General features: G+C 42.6%; 1 protein-coding gene across 2 annotated transcripts in view; it reads right to left on the reverse strand.

Moving 5' to 3' along the window:
- Positions 1-17,672, reverse strand: part of LOC147026460 (phosphatidylinositol 3,4,5-trisphosphate-dependent Rac exchanger 2 protein-like) — a 191,247-nt gene that overhangs the window by 125,014 nt on the left and 48,561 nt on the right. For both annotated transcript variants that reach the window (XM_085881887.1, XM_085881886.1), the window contains 12 exons: positions 17,380-17,513; positions 17,124-17,272; positions 16,863-17,012; positions 14,277-14,421; positions 12,696-12,796; positions 11,620-11,723; positions 10,119-10,168; positions 9,293-9,368; positions 7,337-7,409; positions 6,780-6,937; positions 6,158-6,250; positions 5,821-5,969 (listed from right to left, as the gene is read on the reverse strand). In XM_085881887.1, the coding sequence (XP_085738013.1) occupies positions 5,821-5,969; positions 6,158-6,250; positions 6,780-6,937; positions 7,337-7,409; positions 9,293-9,368; positions 10,119-10,168; positions 11,620-11,723; positions 12,696-12,796; positions 14,277-14,421; positions 16,863-17,012; positions 17,124-17,272; positions 17,380-17,513 (1,382 nt within the window). The remainder of the gene's footprint in view (positions 1-5,820; positions 5,970-6,157; positions 6,251-6,779; positions 6,938-7,336; positions 7,410-9,292; positions 9,369-10,118; positions 10,169-11,619; positions 11,724-12,695; positions 12,797-14,276; positions 14,422-16,862; positions 17,013-17,123; positions 17,273-17,379; positions 17,514-17,672) is intronic.

The following is a 17,672-nucleotide window of genomic DNA, read 5'->3' on the forward strand; positions in this document are numbered from 1 at the left end:
TCAAACAAGTGAGTGAGATTCCGTCCTATTGGAGGGAGGTGCTAAAACGAAGTGTGAGCGTGATATCGTTTCTCACTGAGCGTGGTCTGGCGTTCCGTGGATCGGATAAAATTGTTGGGTCACGGACGAATGGTAACTACCTTGGTTTAATGGAATTACTTGTGGAATACGATCCATTTTTGGCGCAGCACATTCAGAAACATGCCAACCAAGGTAGTGGCTACACCAACTACTTATCATCTATGACATGTGAAGAGTTAGTCTCCATTATCGGAAAATCTGTTCTGGATAACATCGTCACTCGTGTGAAAGAGGCAAAATACTTCTCTGTGTCAGTCGATTCTACTCCTGACAGAAAGGGGCTGTCACACCTTGACGTTTTAGCCAGTGTATGGCAAGGTCTCAAAATGTATGTAAAACGCTGGCGTACGCTGAACTATTGATGTTTTTTTTTTATTTTTTTGCGTATAATAACGTGTTGGACGTATGCATAACGTATTAGTAACGTACACAGAACGTTTTAATCACATATAGATAACTTATACCAACGAATGCTGAGCGTGTTGTCGGCGTTCACAACCTATGCCCAACGATAGTCTAACTTATGCATAGCACGGCAGCGTATTGCCGACGATCACGTGGCGTAGGGTATTCATAGGCTGCGGCTCGACGATTCAAATCATAACCGCACTAGACATCGAAGTGTGAAGCCGCTGTCACACCTTGACGTTTTAGCCAGGGTATGCCGACGTATGAAAAATTTGCCGAACCAAGCTGGTACACGTCGAATAAGTAATGGGTATGTTTTGTATACATTAAGAGCACGCTGGCATATGTCGTAGTTTTCTGGCATACGTCGTCACATGTCAAGTATGTCGAGAAATTTTCAGCATGTTTGAAATTTCTCGACGTACTCGGCGTATGACACACGTTCCGCATACACTGGCCATGAGTTGTAGGCATGCTACACGATCGTTGACACACGTCGACACACGTTACTTGTAAGTTACTCATAAGTCGAAACACGTCGAGGTAATGGTTAGCATCAGTGTTCCAGACTCCCTGGTTTTTTTTTGTCTTCTGTATTACAGTGATGTTGACACTTCGATTCTTAGTGTGGTTATGATTTAAATCGTTCAGCAGCTGCGGTTGTTGAGAGTTGAGTGTTTCGACTTATGAGTAACGTACAAGTAACGCGTGTCGATGTGTGTCAACAATCGCGTAACGTGCCTTCAACTCGTTGCTCATAGGTTAGATATAAGTTTCGGGTAAGCTAACCATTACCTCGACGTGTTTCGACTTATGAGTAACTTACAAGTAACACGTGTCGACGCGTGTCAACGATCGCGTAACGTGCCTACAACTTATGGCCAGCATTATGCGGAATGTGTAAGTCATACGCTGGCATACGTCAAAAAATTTCAAGCATGGAAATTTTGTCTAACACCTCGGCGTACAAAGACGTATGCCAGCATACTACGAAAAAAAAAAAGCCAGCGTACTACGACGTATGCCAGCGTGCTCTTAACATATACAAACTTACCCATAACGTATTCGACATGTGCCAGCGTTTTAGCCAAATTTTGCATATGTCAGGCATACGCTGGCTTAATCGTCAAGGTGTGACAGGGCCTTAAGCCACATCGAACAGCTCACAGTTATTCTACAATACATCGAGAACGAGGCTCCAGTGGAGCATTTCATGACCTTTCAGAGCAACACAGGACACACTGGACTCCAGCAAGTGACGGCATTACTGGATTTTTTGAAAGCCACTGGATTGGACGTCGCTAACTGCCAAGGACAATCTTACGATAACGCATCTAATATGAGTGGCCGATACAACGGGATGCAGGGAATGAACCAACAGAAGAACCCTCTCACAATATTTGTGCCATGCGTGACGCACTCACTGAACTTAGTTGGTCAGTCGGCCGTGGGATGCTGTAGACCTGCAGCAGCATTCTTTGAATTCGTGGAACAAGTGTATGTATTTTTTTTAAAGCTTCCACGTCGTGCTACACCAGATTATTTGACGCCCTGAAAGCCAAAGGTCTGCACGTACCAAAGCGCCTCAGCGACACTCGCTGGTCGGCTCATTCGGATGCAACCCGAGCTCTTGTAGACGGTTACAGCGAAATCATGGATGTCCTCGATGAAATCACAAACTATGAACAACTGAATAGTGAAACAAGAAACACCGCCGAGACACTTCACCAAACGATGTGCACGCTCGAGAAAGGGTTCTATGCTGGTTTCTGGCCTACTGTCCTTGGTAGATTTGATCGTACGAGTAAAACCCTTCAGTCGCAAGCGACCGATCTCAACACAGCCGTGCAGCTCTTCAAGTCACTGGTGAGCTTCGTGCAGTCATTACGCGATCAGTTTGATACATTCATTGTTGACGGAGTGGAGCGCTCAGGTACGGAGGAATTAAACTCGTGGATCGCGTAGACGAAAGCATAATGTCCGCCTCGCTCCCTTGGACTACGGACACACTCCAGAAGTAGAACTAGACGCCAAGGAGTCCTTTCACATCAGTGGATACATTGCAGTGATCGACTTACTGCTGTCGCAGTTGGAAAAGTGTGCAAACGCTTACAGCGAGATGAGCGACAGATTTGGATTCCTGCGTGCTCTTGTTCAACTCGAAGTGGAGCAGATTTGAGAGTCATGATCAAAGCTCGTCGAGCTGTATCGGGAAGATCTATCACCTGACCTCACAGAAGAAATGATTCAGTTTCAAGCCATGATGAAGGAGTCAGAGCCACACTCAGGCCGTACTGAACTGGAGATGTACAGTTTTCTCATCGAGCGAAAACTCACCGATACTTTCCCAAACGTGGAAGTGCTGCTTCGGATTTACCTCTCACTGATGGTGTCGAACTGCTCCGGGGAGCGCTCGTTTTCGAAACTCAAGCTTATCAAGAACCATCTTCGCTCCACGATGGGGCAGCAGAGACTGGTCAATCTGACCATCATTTCAACCGAATCCGATGTGCTCCATTCCATGCAGGTTGACAGTATCATATCTGAGTTCGTTGCTGTGAAGTCGCGCAGGAAGCTTGTCCATTGATTAAGGCGCCGTGTGTATGTTCATTGATGAGGATTACACTGCCGTATATTTGCGGTCACTGGAAGTCAGCTATTGATCACCATTTCGGATTTCTCTTGCCCAGAGGGTTTTTAGAAGTTAGAAGATTTTTAGTCGAAGTTCAGAGTATGATTAATGACAGCGCGTCGTTTGTTATTTTCCTCTATTGGTCCATCTCTATCTCTTACTCTTGCAGCAACAGCATTTTTGTGATTTGATTTTAGAATGAGCTCAGAGATAAGTCATCAGCTCATAGATAAGTCACCAGCCATGTCAATAACAATTCGTCCATCTTGTCATATTGTCAGATTTAATTGTAATTTGTGAACATGTATGCCAAATAATTCCTGATCAGGATCTGCCAAATCTATAGATACAAGTTCAGTTGTTGATGAAAAAGCAGTTATAATTTAAGTTGTTGATTAATCTCCAAATTTGGGGGGCCCCCACAATCATTGTGCCCATGGCCCCCCACATGGTAAATCCGGCCCTACTCCAGAGGGCATCCCGATTCACTGAGTCAAACGTTTTGCAGAGATCAACATAGGCTGTGCGAAGCCCCTGCCAAAACTTTCGTAGCGTTCGGTGAGGACCCGAAGAGCAAGGATACAGTCAATCATTGACCTCTTTGGTGTAAAGCCTGAATGCTCTAGACGCTGGTGCTCAATCAGATGGTGGTGAACCCTATCAATAATTATCCGAACAAAGACCTTGCCCCGCACTGAGAGCAACGTCACCCCTCGGTAGGGTCATTTTTTTTTAATGGGGTAGTCGAGTCAGGTGAGTCCTCGGAAGAACTTCTTGTCAATCAGATGAAAGTTGACAATTTTAGAAATCCTTCCGATCTTGACCTTTTGGCCCATGTTGACCTCAAAAATAATAATTTGTTGAATTCAGTAACCGGATCTGCAAATTCTCTTCAAATTTCAAGTAAATTGCATGAAAATTGAGGATTTTAGAAATTTGAAAAAGCTGTTGACCTTTGGCCTATGATGACCTTTTACCTCAAAAATAAATAGGATTCTGTATGACAACTAACACAACCGTTTGGTGGAGTGTCCAGTGAGTAGGTTTAAAACTAAGAACTGTAGGCGATTGAAGGTGAACAGACAGACAAACGGAAGCGATCAACAAACTTGTCAAAAAAAATTTGCCAAGTAACAAGCACACAGAAAGACAGACAGAATAACACACAAGACCAACCAATATACTTGGAAAATCTTTGATTTTTACAAGTAACAAACAAACAAACAAACAGCAAGACAGTGGTGAAAACACAACAGAGAAAGAGAGAAAGAGAGAAAGAGAAAGAGAGAAAGAGAGAAAGAGAGAAAGATAGAGGTGGTGGGGGGGGGGGGGCAGGAATGAGAGGAGACAAAGCAATGCAAATTATAGTGAGAAAAACACAATACAAAGACTGAAAAGAATAAAGAAATAGGCAAACGGACAATAATAGTTGCCATAGAATAAACCAAGGATGTTGAAATACAAAATTAGGAATGGAAATCATGGATGCGAGATGAAAAGGAACAGCTGTCACGAAGACCGCCGAGAGATAGGGTCTACATTTATAAAAATGAAATGCACTGTCCGTGAAGCTGTCCATCCGTGAAGCTGTGTGACTATATGTCTATGAATTACGGACTGTTTGAACATCGGTTGCAGACTACACGTACGTCTATTAATTACATACTATTAGAATGCACCTTTCACAGTGAAGCAATGCGACTATATGTCTATTAATTACGTACTGTTTGACGCTTTGGACTTTGATTTAGACTTTAGACCTTTCGACACTTAAGACTACTAAGACCCCTTCGACCATTGAAGACCCTTTAAGACCCTTAAGACCCCAAAGATTCCTAAAGGTGTCCAAGACCCAAATGACCCAAAAGACAAAGGACACAAAAGATAAAAAAATAAACAAAAGACACAAAAGACCCTGTAGAGTTCCAAAGATCATTGAAGACCCCCAAAGACTCAAAAGACCCCAGAGACATCAAAGACCTAAAATACCCCGAAGAGTTTAAAGACTTAAAAGACCAAAAAAGCACCAAAGACCAAAAAGATCATGAACACCAAAAAATCCCTGTAGATCCAAAAGATCCAGATGACCCAAAATACTCCAAAGACTCAAAAGACCCAGATGAACCAAAAAATCCTGAAGACCCAAAAGATCCCAAAGACCCAAAAGACTCAAGAAAAACCCTTTAAGACCCATTAAGCCCCCATTTACCTTTATGACCCTGAGGACCTATTTTACCTTAACGAGCCTCAAGATTCCTTTTACCTTTAACACACTTTAGATGCCTTCACCATTTTGTCCTTTTACACCCTTGAGACCTAAACAGCCTTTCAAGTCCCTTTCGACCTTAGCACCTTTCAGACCCCTTACACCATTATAACAGATGCGACAGCTTTGACCCTTGACCATTTGGACCTTATATATTACAAATAAATATAATAGCACCAATATTACAAATAAATGTTTGTATTATGATTGGTGTAAATCATCACAACACAGGAAATCTGCGGCATCAATCACTACAACAATATGTGGAGAGGGGAGCGTAGCGAGCCGATACACACTAGTGGCGGAATAAAATGAGAAATGGAGAAGGTGGACAGGGAAGTTGAGCGGGATGAGTTGACAAAGAAGTTTAACAAACAATCAAGAGAGATTGAGAATAAGATTAAGCTCAGGGGAGAATCAGTGGAAAGCTTACTCTCTTGGTTTGATAGCTGTAAGGACACGAAGTAGCAAACGTGCCTTAAAGCACTGCTGCAGGAAGGCGTGAGCCTCACCACTGGGCCTCTGGAAAAACGGGTCTCCTTGAATAAGGTAGAGCTTCTTCCCTGCTCTCAGACCAGCCATCTGAAGGAAGAATTCCGATCGAGTGTTTGCCACTCCCATCTGAGCACTTTGCCATGATTATATATGACCACAGGGTTAAACGTCATATACCGTGTAGATTTGTCCACATCACAATAGGGACATACAGGGATATGTACGTATCAAGGTAATACAATGTCAACAAAAAAAATCCCTGTCTAAAGCCTCACCTCAGCATGGGAGGTCTTCTCTACAAACTTCACCAACACCTGGTTACCCCGTTCTTCAATGTCAAATCCATAGCCATTCATTCCTGGCTTGATCTATGGTGAGAGGTGAATGTGGGGAGACAGTGCAAGATGTGGAGTAAATGGTAAAATCAATTTATAGAATTGGACAGCTTACTGTCAACCAAATACTGCTTTGAAGAAACTCCCACGGTTGCTTCTTGTCTCCAGGATTCCAAGATTCGAAGGATGGCATTTAAAAAAAAATTTTAATTGCGAGTGAACTGACAACTCCTGGGAGGTTCATTGCCCAAATGGTTTCAGAATAGCTATTTCATCCTGAGTACTCCAAGTTCAGGAGAAAGAAAGGGAATGGAAATTATTGAGCAAGTGCCAAAAAGCCTCCTGTGTAGCGAGGAAGGGCAACATGGCTCGCATTTGCCTTGCAGATCAAAAAAAAAAAGGATCAAAACAATGCATTTGTTACAAACACAAACATTTTTAGAAAGAACAATGTCTGTGATGATGATGTTCCACTGGGAAAAACAAAATAACTTTTATAAACAAAACATGTCTTCAGGAAGGGCGTGTTTCATCATGTTGGAGGCTTTGCCGTAACACGCACCAGAAGAGTTTTTGCAATGACGTTTTCCACCACTTTGAAATCGACTCGCTGGCTGGCCGGACGTGACAGCTTGCGAGGCGTACCCAGCAGGTCGCTCTCCTCGTCGGCGTAGAAGCGAAAGAGTAATGGTTCGTCTTTAAACTCGCTCTTTTCCAGAACTGTGGGTTTGGAAGAAAATGCGTGTTCTTCAAAAGTGCGGCAAGGCGGCAAGAGCATCTGCGAGCAAATTTTTCTCATTGAGGAACGATTGCGTGTAAATGAACAGCTCACAGGGAAAGCATGCAAAGGAGTTTAAAGCACACAAAAACCAGAGCAAAACAAAAACACTTTGAAAGTAGAGTTGGAAATGAAGGAAATAATTAAATATTTTTATTGATGATTGGGAAATTTCACCTTCAACGGTCATTTTAAGCAATAGGAACAAAAACACGCGCAACCTTTTGAAAGAGCTTTTAAGCAGCCCCTGGTAACAGCTAAAGAACAGATGTTAGACAATTGATCGTAAGTGTGAAAAGCCATGTCGAAAGGTTGCCGTGCTGTTTATTATACATCCTCACCATGATGCATGAACCCGTTGTTGCAGAGGCCTGCACCGAGCACAACAGCTTCCTCCCGGCTCCGACAGTCACCCTGCGTACGCGTGTGTACATAAACACGGACACAGACACACACACACACACCTTTCCACAATTACCTGATGCATTCTTGCTTTCGCGACCTCAAAAAGGCACTCAACGTATGACCAAAATTCATTGTGAGAACATCATCAAAATGTCTTTCTTTCATTCAACCATTTTGTCTTTGGAATAACAAACAAGGAAATGCATGCAATAAGATCTGGTGAATAATGTTGGTCAACAATGAAGAGAAAACCCAAGCCTTGTGAGCAAATGATGCAGAGTTATCACAGGTGCGCACCAAAGTATTTCAATGATGTATGACCAGTTGTTTGGATGATTATTTGCCCGAGATATTCTGAAACGAGTTCCCTTCCAAGGAACTTCAATGCAGGACGAGGCCATTAGGTCCATCAAGCCTGTGCATCAGTGCGTGGATGTCAAACAATTGTTGTTCGTCCTTGCTCTATCCTTTATAAATACTGAGCGTCAAGCAAGGAAGATACACACACCATTATAAAAGTCTTTGGTATGACTGGCAGGGTCAGATTCGAACCGCTGACCTCCCAGACTCAGAGCGGTAGCTCTAACCACTATGCCGCCGAGTCTGGTGGATTGTACGTTCTATACATTTGAAAACATTAGTACAGAATATGTAGCTCTTTGGCCATCCGGAAAAAAATATTGGTCCCTTATATTTGAAAAAGTTCAAAGCATCATTGGCAGATAGAACCTCACTCTTGGCTTTTGTTGAAGGTGATTTTTAAAAGCCAAGCGCTTGAGAACCCTGCGAACCATTCAAGGTAGTTATAAGCATCGTTTCAGCGTCTTATGTTTCTGTAGCTCTCATTTTATGTCCAAAAACAAAATCTAACTGCAGTACTTACTGATTGCCCACCACCTTAAAGAGGTCATGATTTAGCTCACCATCCACTATGAACACTGCTAAATGTGAAGAGACATGGTGTTGCATCATCACAATAAGAGTTGCCTTGGGGACCTTAATCAGACCTCATAAGTACCTTCCACAAACTTTCTGGATAAGCCGAATCGTCTGGGTCCCATCTTGACCGTTTATTACTCTACTAACCTTCAACGCACAACCTCCATGAGCTGGAGGTTTATGCAGCTGTTACGCGCATGCTGCAAGGAAGGTGAATCGAAATGGCAATCGGGACAGGGCAATGATGCTCGTCGAGAAGGTGCTGGAGTGTGTGTGTGTGTGCGGGAATTGGTGAATGAAAAGCAGGGTGAGAGTGGAGAAGTGTGACTTCATTGATGAAAAATCAATTTTAAATGTTTCTGAATCAACTTGAAATGTGTGTCAAAAAAAAAAAAAAAAAGAAATCCAACATTCAATGGGGTCACATTCCCAATTCCCAAAAAGAACAAAGCGTGGTTTAAAAAAATAAAATTTTAAAGGGGGTTTCTTTTGGCATCACGAAAATGGCACATCTCAAACACAAGGAGAACATGGGAACAAATCTCAAAATGAGCAGTCAGTTATTGTCATCAATGCAATGCAAATATCGTCGGAGATCGGCCATCAAGGGACCTCGTAATCCCATGATCCCCGGGGAACTGTTGTACTCGGTTGGAAAGGAAAGTTTCTTCACTCAAATTCCAGTTAACAAAAGAACCCGCCAATCACAGGTGTGGCACATCATCAGTGCCGTGATGTGATATTTTATCCAAACTCACGGCAGAGGTGGTATTGGAAAGGCAAAGAAACAGCCTCTGCAAACTGGTTTGCTAAATCGCCATGAAACGTAACACTAGAAAATTTGCTCTGGGGGCGGGGGGGAGTATCACGATCGTTTTAAGGGTCGGACATCTTGGCTGCAAAGTCCGCAGGGAAATCTTCCAAAGGCATGGTGCACATGTTAACCAACGCACCTGTGAAACGAGCCAGTCCACCAGCCTGTTTGCCATTATCACAGACTTGTGAGTCTTGAGGTGATAATCCTTATCCCTGAAAAAGAGATGACCGGCAGGGTCAAGTTTCACCGGCTGAGCTTGGGAAATTCATTCAAACCTGCACAAGAAACTCTGCATGCAAAAACTGTTTATAACTTGAATCCTATTTACATTTCATGCTGTTGCAGGGTTCCTGTGAATTTGTTGGATTAGACCTGGAGACATGCGTAACGGGACAGGAATTTCTTTAAACTCAAGCACTCCTCGTGTTCACACGCACGCTTCGGCCAGCCTCATCCCTGCCAATTCTTAAAGTCATTTGCTATCCATCATGATTTAACCCGACGGCAGATGAAACCAAATGCTGTGAGGGTGAGTGATAATTGTGAAAAGTGACAATTCAGGTCAGATCTTACACTAATCCTTCTGGGCCGTCATGAAACCAAATAATCTACGCTCACTGAACATGGCCCGTAGCCACTCACATCTGAGAAACCGGGCTGTCGAGATCATGAATTGCGGCCTCATCAGCAATGCCACGAAATTTTAATGCTACACGATCATCGGTACAACTTACTAAGTCCGGATAAAGTATACATTGAAATGGTAATCATTAGAATTAGAAGATATTCATGCACAGTCATGAAGTTGGTCCCATCCTAATGCGAGCGAGGCCCAAGTACGAGTAAAACGATTTAACGCTTGTGGAATTAAAATGCTTTATTCGACTGCCTTTCCGTTGTGATGTCTCACGTCAAACAGACTCGTTGGAACCCTTAAACATCTGCGATGGCACAAAACTCACTTGATGACAGGCGTGAATAGACTGTGCAGGCGGCAGTAGACGCGCACACCCTGTTTGAGACACAAAAACATCTTTCAGTTGAAAATGCTCTTAAACACTACACCGGGTTATTATTGTTCACATAACCATCCAAAACCCAACTCCGCCAGCAAACAAGAGTAAACAAGAACAAGAGCAGGCTTATAGAAGTGGCAGGTTTCTGGATGGTAGACCTTCAAGCATGCCAAGCAGAGGAGCTTTTCACCAGTGCACATGATGGACCACCACGGACCCACTGTTGAGGTTTCATATTGACAAAACAAAGCTCGAGTTAAAATAAAGCTTTTCAATTTGTTTTCTGTCTGGAAATGCACTGCTGCTTGCAGTCATTGGCAGCAGGAATGTGTTGGGAAAACATAGCTAAGTGTCTCATTGTGCTGGGCTTATGCTCAAAGCCTGGAGTGGGCAGTTCCAAATCAAAACAGTCAAATGAGATGCTGCAGGTTGTGGGTTGAGGGCTTTTAAGATCAAGGCAGTAAGGACTGACTTGAATGGCATGTTCTTTCCAGCACATTCAAACGAGGAACTTGTATGTAAATCACATGTATGGCAAGGAAATGAGTAAACATCAGCATAACCTTATACCAATTACAATGACATTAGTAGGCAAAGCAGAAATAAATAGGTGTTTGGGATTTCAATCTCGGATCACAGCATCATTAACCAGTGGTCCAGACGGGAACACCAAGTCGGGTGACCAAATTATCTTGCAAACACAATCAAACGGAAGACGAAACACTGCATTGGAGTCATCAGAAGGAACCCAAAGAAGCAAAAAGCAAAGATGAAGTCTTTGATGAAGCACCCAAGTGAGCCTTGCATAAAAATTGCTGCAATAATTTACTTCTCCATAGACTGAGAGAGATAAAGAAGGAAAGAAATAAAGAGTAAAATAGACAAAAGAAAAGAAAATGCAAGAGGTAGCATGAATAAAGAGAAATGTGAAAAAGTAGAAAGACGTGTGAAAGGAACAACGAACAAAAGATGTCAGGAAGAAACTGGATAAATATATTTCAGCAGTTACTCCCCAGACTCGAACGCAGCGAACAGGTACAAGCAAGAGCTTCTCGCTTTGCAGGTAACAAGTTCTCATTTGGCAAAAGACTGCATCGAGGAATTGTAATTCCTGGGAAACAGAGCCGGACAATGCCCATTAACTTGGTGGGCCCATCTTCGCTGCTTGGCTGTCCCGTTGGAGCTCAGGTCGAGAGGCGACATGCATGCACATTATTAACAAGACAAAAATATTTAATGATGGACATGAGTAAATACTTAACAGGTTGCTTTGCCGCTTTCATCAGGAGCTTTTCGCAATACAAGTGTTTTTACTCTGACAGCTTGACTCTCAAGTCAAGATGTGCAAGCCGAGCAAAAAAAGACTGTATCCACTACTCAGAACATGTGGAACCAAAGTGACGCCGATAATCCGGACCCTGCGAAGAGATCTTTATGACGGATGTACCTTTGCAATCATGTCTTGCATCTCATTGCGAGGCTTAAACGTGCCATCATCGTAACGAAACCTGTAGAGCAAAGGCTCATTCTTGAACTGGTGCTTGTCTGACACTGTGGGGTGAAATGTGAAAGACTCAGTTGCAGATTTGCCAATTTAAGGATATGGGATAGGAAGGGACTAGCACAGAGTATAACAAAAGGGAAGAGGTGCAACTATTATATATATATATATATATATATTCCACTATATTTGCATACACAATAAACAGATTGCAAAATTACATGAAATATTTGTTCTATTGGTTAAAAAAAAAAAATCATATTCAGCACAGGTGTTTGCACTTAACTTGTGAGATCAAAAATTGTGTTATTATTTTTCAACAATTTTATGGAAGATTTCAATGTTTAACAATATATGTACAAAGGAAACATCTTCACATGAAATGAAAGAAAAGTTAAAAGCACAACCCTCAATTGTACCCTCCAGATGTCACATACTTCCCCCTTCCCTCCATTCCTCTTCTAGGAAGCAGACCACAGGCTTTTCTACACTCCTCCACAATCCTTCCTCTTCTATTGCAACCTGCACCCCCTCCCCACCCCGACTCCCTGCAAACTCCACCTCAAATCTGTATGCATATATAATACGTAGATCGCACTTAACATGAATGCAGAAAGCATTTTAATGAGTGAAGCACTGATTACACTCCTGAAATATAGTGATTGTTTCTCACACAAGGGCATCGATGTCGATGATGGGCAATGCCATTGGCGGCAGTTCGACGGCGTTGCCAAATTTAGTACAACGTACAAAATAACTGTAATAAAGCTTTGCTTTAAAAAACTGATTAGTAAATGAAAATTATACCCGGTAACCGATAACACTCAACCTGGAAAAGAGGACTGCGATTGTTTAAAACGAACATAATTTGCTGCCATTTGACAGTCCATGGCCAGGTAGTAATGTTCTGTCTTTCTTGATGTTGGATAAATGGCTAAGAGGCCCGAGTGAATGTCAGGACCACGTGACTGTACGTCTGTAGTGTATCACACACCGGAACCATGGTGCAGGGCATTACAAACCGTGGTGTATAATCCCATTCTCCAGCAGGGCCTGTCCCAAATTCACGCCTTCGTCTTCATTTCCGATCTCTCCAACCTCATTCAGCCACGTCACAAAGTCACTACATCCACGTGGGCCACACAGGAAAGATATCGATGATGAAGCTAACATGGGTGGCAATACAATGAAGCTACAATTTGAGACGTGTCATAATCTTCAAATGTTAAGGTCTATTCGTCATGACAATAAAAATAAAAAAATGATTGATTTTCTTACCCTCCACCACTCATCCATTTTATGGAACACAAAACCATAAAATTTATCAAGCGAGCCCCCTTTTGTACAGGCCATTTGCCTGTGGCCGTTAAGATTAAATTACATGTACACATTACCGCTCTGACAAGTGTAAAAAAAACGAAAATGCACAGCCAGCTCGGTGGAACAGATGGCACAAAATCAAGCAATTTGTCGAACAAATCCGGTGCAGAGGGAGAGAGTGAAAACGAGAAGTTTTGCATTTTCTCAACAGGGGCTCGACAGACAATTGCATACGGTGACGTTGACGCAACTGTGCAAGTTTAAAACAAGGAGAGGACAATAATCCAGCCAGAGAAGACAAAGTGCTTTCAATGTCATGTAAACAATCATAGTGTATTTTTACATTACATGGCGTTGAGTTTCAGGTGTCATAAGCGAGGCATCCGAACGCAGTGGCGAAGGATCCTTTACATGTCGGTGACAGCAACGGGGAATATTAAGAGAGGAAAAGTGCACCACAAATCAAATTGTTCATGATAGAGAGAAGCCCAGATGCGGCACTTTCGGAACCACCCGCTCACCAACCCCCACCACACCCACACTCCCCTGTCGAGGTCTATAAAACTATCAATACTGCAGCTGCTCAAAAAATGGCTAATGAGCTCAGAGGCACCAACGGGATCGCCTGTCGTCTATCATGGGGCGAAGACACCAGATGCATGTTTTTGTTTGAACAACAAGCCATATAAGTTTCTCCTAATTTCACGGCACGGGCATACCAGTTCGGTTTATGGGATATGTAGCATATTGGACAAAAAAAAAATGTTCACGGTTTGACTCCTTCAGCAAAATTGAACTCTGAGACTCGACTCCTAAATTTTAAAAAATTTTAAATAAAAAATTTTAAATAAAATAAAAAGGCACAAAAATTTTAAAAAATGCATTAATTTTGGGTCAGATTTTACATCATTAATGAAACGCTCATACACCTTGAGTGCTGCTTAAAATGTCACCGTTCAAGATTATAGAGCGCAGAAACGTAGGGATAGTGGTGTGTGCGCAGCGAGATGTTCAACACGCATGGTGCATCTGATTGCCCACACGCTGGCAATCCACCAAACGGCATGAGAACACTGCTACCTAATTTCAGGACTCCAGCTGAGTGTCTTCCTCAAACTACTTACACCGGATCGTAAAAAAAAAATTTCCCCTTATCTGAAATTATTGCAGATGAAAGTGGAAAAGCGTGGTGCAAAATTAATCAATTAGGAACATTCATTTCATTTAGGAGGAAAATTTCATTTCAAAAATGTTTTTTTTTTTTTTTTTTTTGATTGGCCAACCTGCCCAGGAAGCACTTGGGGAATGTGCTCATTTTCTTCTTGCGATCACGAATGAGACCTGGGTGCAGGCCCATCATGTGGTAAAGCTTTTCTCCTTTCTCTGTGATGAGCATCCAGGCATCACGCTCCATGCCAAGCTTCAGGCCTACAGACACAGCAATCCCAGCAGGGCTCGCACCGTAGTAATCTCAGCTGCATTGTAATAATCATAGCCATCGGATGGTTCTTGATCATTGACAATTACACAGTTTCAGGAAGAAAAAAAAATAAACAAATAATAACACAATGGCCCAAATCATTTCCCACTTATTGGGAGTCAGCCAGAGAATAACTCTTGCCCAAGTCTTTCACAAAACCAACTGGCGAGGCCTGACATTTGACTGAAGGTGACAGGAACTTGTAATTTGTTCAGGGTGCTGGTGGTAACTCACCTACTCTTCAAGTAAGACACTGAGGGATCTTTGAAGGTCATCGACTAATAATATGGAATAGGCAAAGCTGAGAAGCCAACGTAGAATTCTTCTAACATTCGATGCTGCAATTTCCGGTTACTTCGGTCTGGATTCGGGATCAGCGATCAAATAATGTAAATCACGATTAAAAATTATTTTTTGATGATGCGAGAGATATCTTTATTAAAATCAGTGGAGGAAATATACACCATGTCTGATATTTGGGTCTTTCATGTCTCCGACGATGCCTTTATCTCCCGGGACGCATCATTCGCCATGACAAAAAAAACCGGAAACAAAAGGGTCATAGCCGACGACATGGATTCCAAATTGCCAGGGTATTGTGTTGTTGTTGTTGTTGTTGTTGTTTCCTATTCTCTCATGTGCACGCGTTAAGTATGAAGCTCACTACGTTCACTATTATCAGATGGGGAAACCTAGTTTAATGTCCATCTGTGGGTCAGCGCACACATTGATGAATCACCCTGCCAGTGAAACAAACATCGGGATGACAGTTTATAGCTGGGCAGGGATTCAAATCCAGGCTAGACAGCTTCAAGGTGAATGTGTGTACCTCTAGTCTATCCTGCCAGCCCACAGTTATACAAAGTGCTTGTGATATTTATTTTACCCTTAAATAGTCTATATTTGAATGTCCTTTGTACTCGGCTGCATGCAATGCACGCTCCCCCACCCTGCCATTCGCAGAGACCACATCATGATGAGCGATTACACCTTGCTTTTGAAAAAGCAATCACAATGCTACGTTAGCACTATCATGAAATCATGACGACTTATCGTGTAAAAAAAAACGCACATGAAAAAAACATTCCAGAATTCACATGCATATCTTCATTTATACTTCCCAGATGACACGCAGTAAGCCTACATTTTAGGGCTTATAAAATATTCACCACCTTATATTGGCTCAGAGTTTTACCTGAAAGACAAATCTACCTTTCACCGTAACTGCAGTGTCGGAGAGACTCGGTTATGACATCACTCCATAGCTGCTGACTGAACCACAATCCATTAAGAGCTGCCTTGTCATTCAGGCCAATCTATTTATTCTGTATGCAAATATTTGACCCCCTCCACTCCTCCATTCTCCACAACTTCTTGTACTTATCCCCTTCACACACATTTTTCCCTGCCACCCAAACATATAATACACTCTTCGACATTAATTTCTCTCTTCAATCCTGTCCACTTTTTAAAAATTTATTTTCAATTTAACCCACCCCCCTCCCCCCTCCCCCCCACCACCAATCCAACACCCCTATGCACACACAGTAAATTTCACAAATATCAATATTTAAACCACCTCATACACTGATACATTTTGGAGCTGCAGGTTAAACAGCAAGCAAATCTGTCTTAATCAAGAACATCTGCTTAAATGATCTCCACACGCTGTTCCATTTCCGCAGAAACATATACCAGACAACTTCTAAACCAGTATTATATATCACCGTTCAGTTCTGGCGTATGGAAACCTGGCTGCCAGGTAGCCATCATTTCTTGGAAGCGTGGTTGTGCCGCTGATACTGTGCCCCTCTACCAGTACACCGGTACTCATTTCACTGACTTTGAAAGGATGACAGGCTGAGTTAACCCCATCTGGCGTCAATTCAGTGGAAACGGGGCTCAAAATCAGGACACTAAGATCCCAAGCCAGACACCCTAACCACTAAGCCAACACCAGGCATTAGTATTATATCACTAAAGCGACAAAACATCAAACTAACAAGGTTTACTTTTTTTTTTTTTTACTCAAGCACCATGCCAAACAAAACTTCACACTTCCCAACAGTTTCCATCCACACACCATGGTTGAGTAGTGGAGATCAAACCACAAAATGACAGATCCAGCTGACTGCGACTTATAAACAGATCTCTATCTTGGTTTTCTTCCTTTCCAAAAGTAATTTTATCTGCAAAGGAAAGTGGTGAAAAACTAGAAAGTTTGAGTGAAGACAATGAATCGTTTTAACAGCTGAGCTCGATTTTGATAATCCACCACACTGGTTTCGTTCTTACATATCTTTGCCAAAGTTCGAACGCAGTTTATCCCACATGAGTTTCCAACAGTACCTTTCAAAATGAAACATTTCAACATCAGAAAATAACTTACTTCTCCTATGTTCACGTTCGCAGACAATGGCATCTAACCACTCTTGCTTCTCTTCCGGACTCTTCGCCATACACACAAACCACTTGTTCTTAGCCGTGTTGTGGATCTTCCAGCCATTCGTCACAGTGTGCCCACTGCTGTGGAAGTCAGCTAAGGGTAGGAGGGCATTCATTGCGTCTGACATTGAAACCTTGACCAATTTTGAGGAATCTCGCTCCCCACAAAAAAATGTGCACAATGAATAATTGTATTGCGTTTCACCTGTTCCATCCTCAACATTCTCCACCTCCATGACTTCCGTGTTTATCCGGCCACGAAAGGCGTACTGACAATCATTGCTGCCAGCCATACTGATCAGCGATGGCCTCCTACCCACGCTGCTCTTCCTGCGACCTTTTCCGGCTCCAACTCTGCAATCGGTTCAAAGGTCGTTACTAATCTTCATCCTAAACACAATATTCGCCACATCTAACATATAATATTCTCGGAGCAAAATAGCAATCTGAGTGTGCCTTGCCGAATTTTGCGCTTGCAGTAAACCAACAAGTTGTCGAACAGGAAGAAGACACGTTCCTGGATATTTCCTGCAGATATCTTGAGTAGCGTTCCTTGTTTCAGCATCTCTGTACAAGTGTCGGTGATACTGGAGCCCTGGCCAGGCCGAGAAATGCAAAAGTCATCTCAGGAGCACCACGTAAAGGAAGCAGATCGACAAGAAATATCATGATACTCTGAAAAACACTTAAATTTCCCACGATTGTGTGTTTGGTATATTTTGCATCTTGTTCCACGGTCGAAGAAACCTCAGGG

The sequence above is a fragment of the Eptatretus burgeri genome, chromosome 5 (genome assembly GCF_056783735.1).
Source record: "Eptatretus burgeri isolate ZD-2024b chromosome 5, Ebu_testis_v1, whole genome shotgun sequence".
Taxonomy (NCBI): domain Eukaryota; kingdom Metazoa; phylum Chordata; class Myxini; order Myxiniformes; family Myxinidae; genus Eptatretus; species Eptatretus burgeri.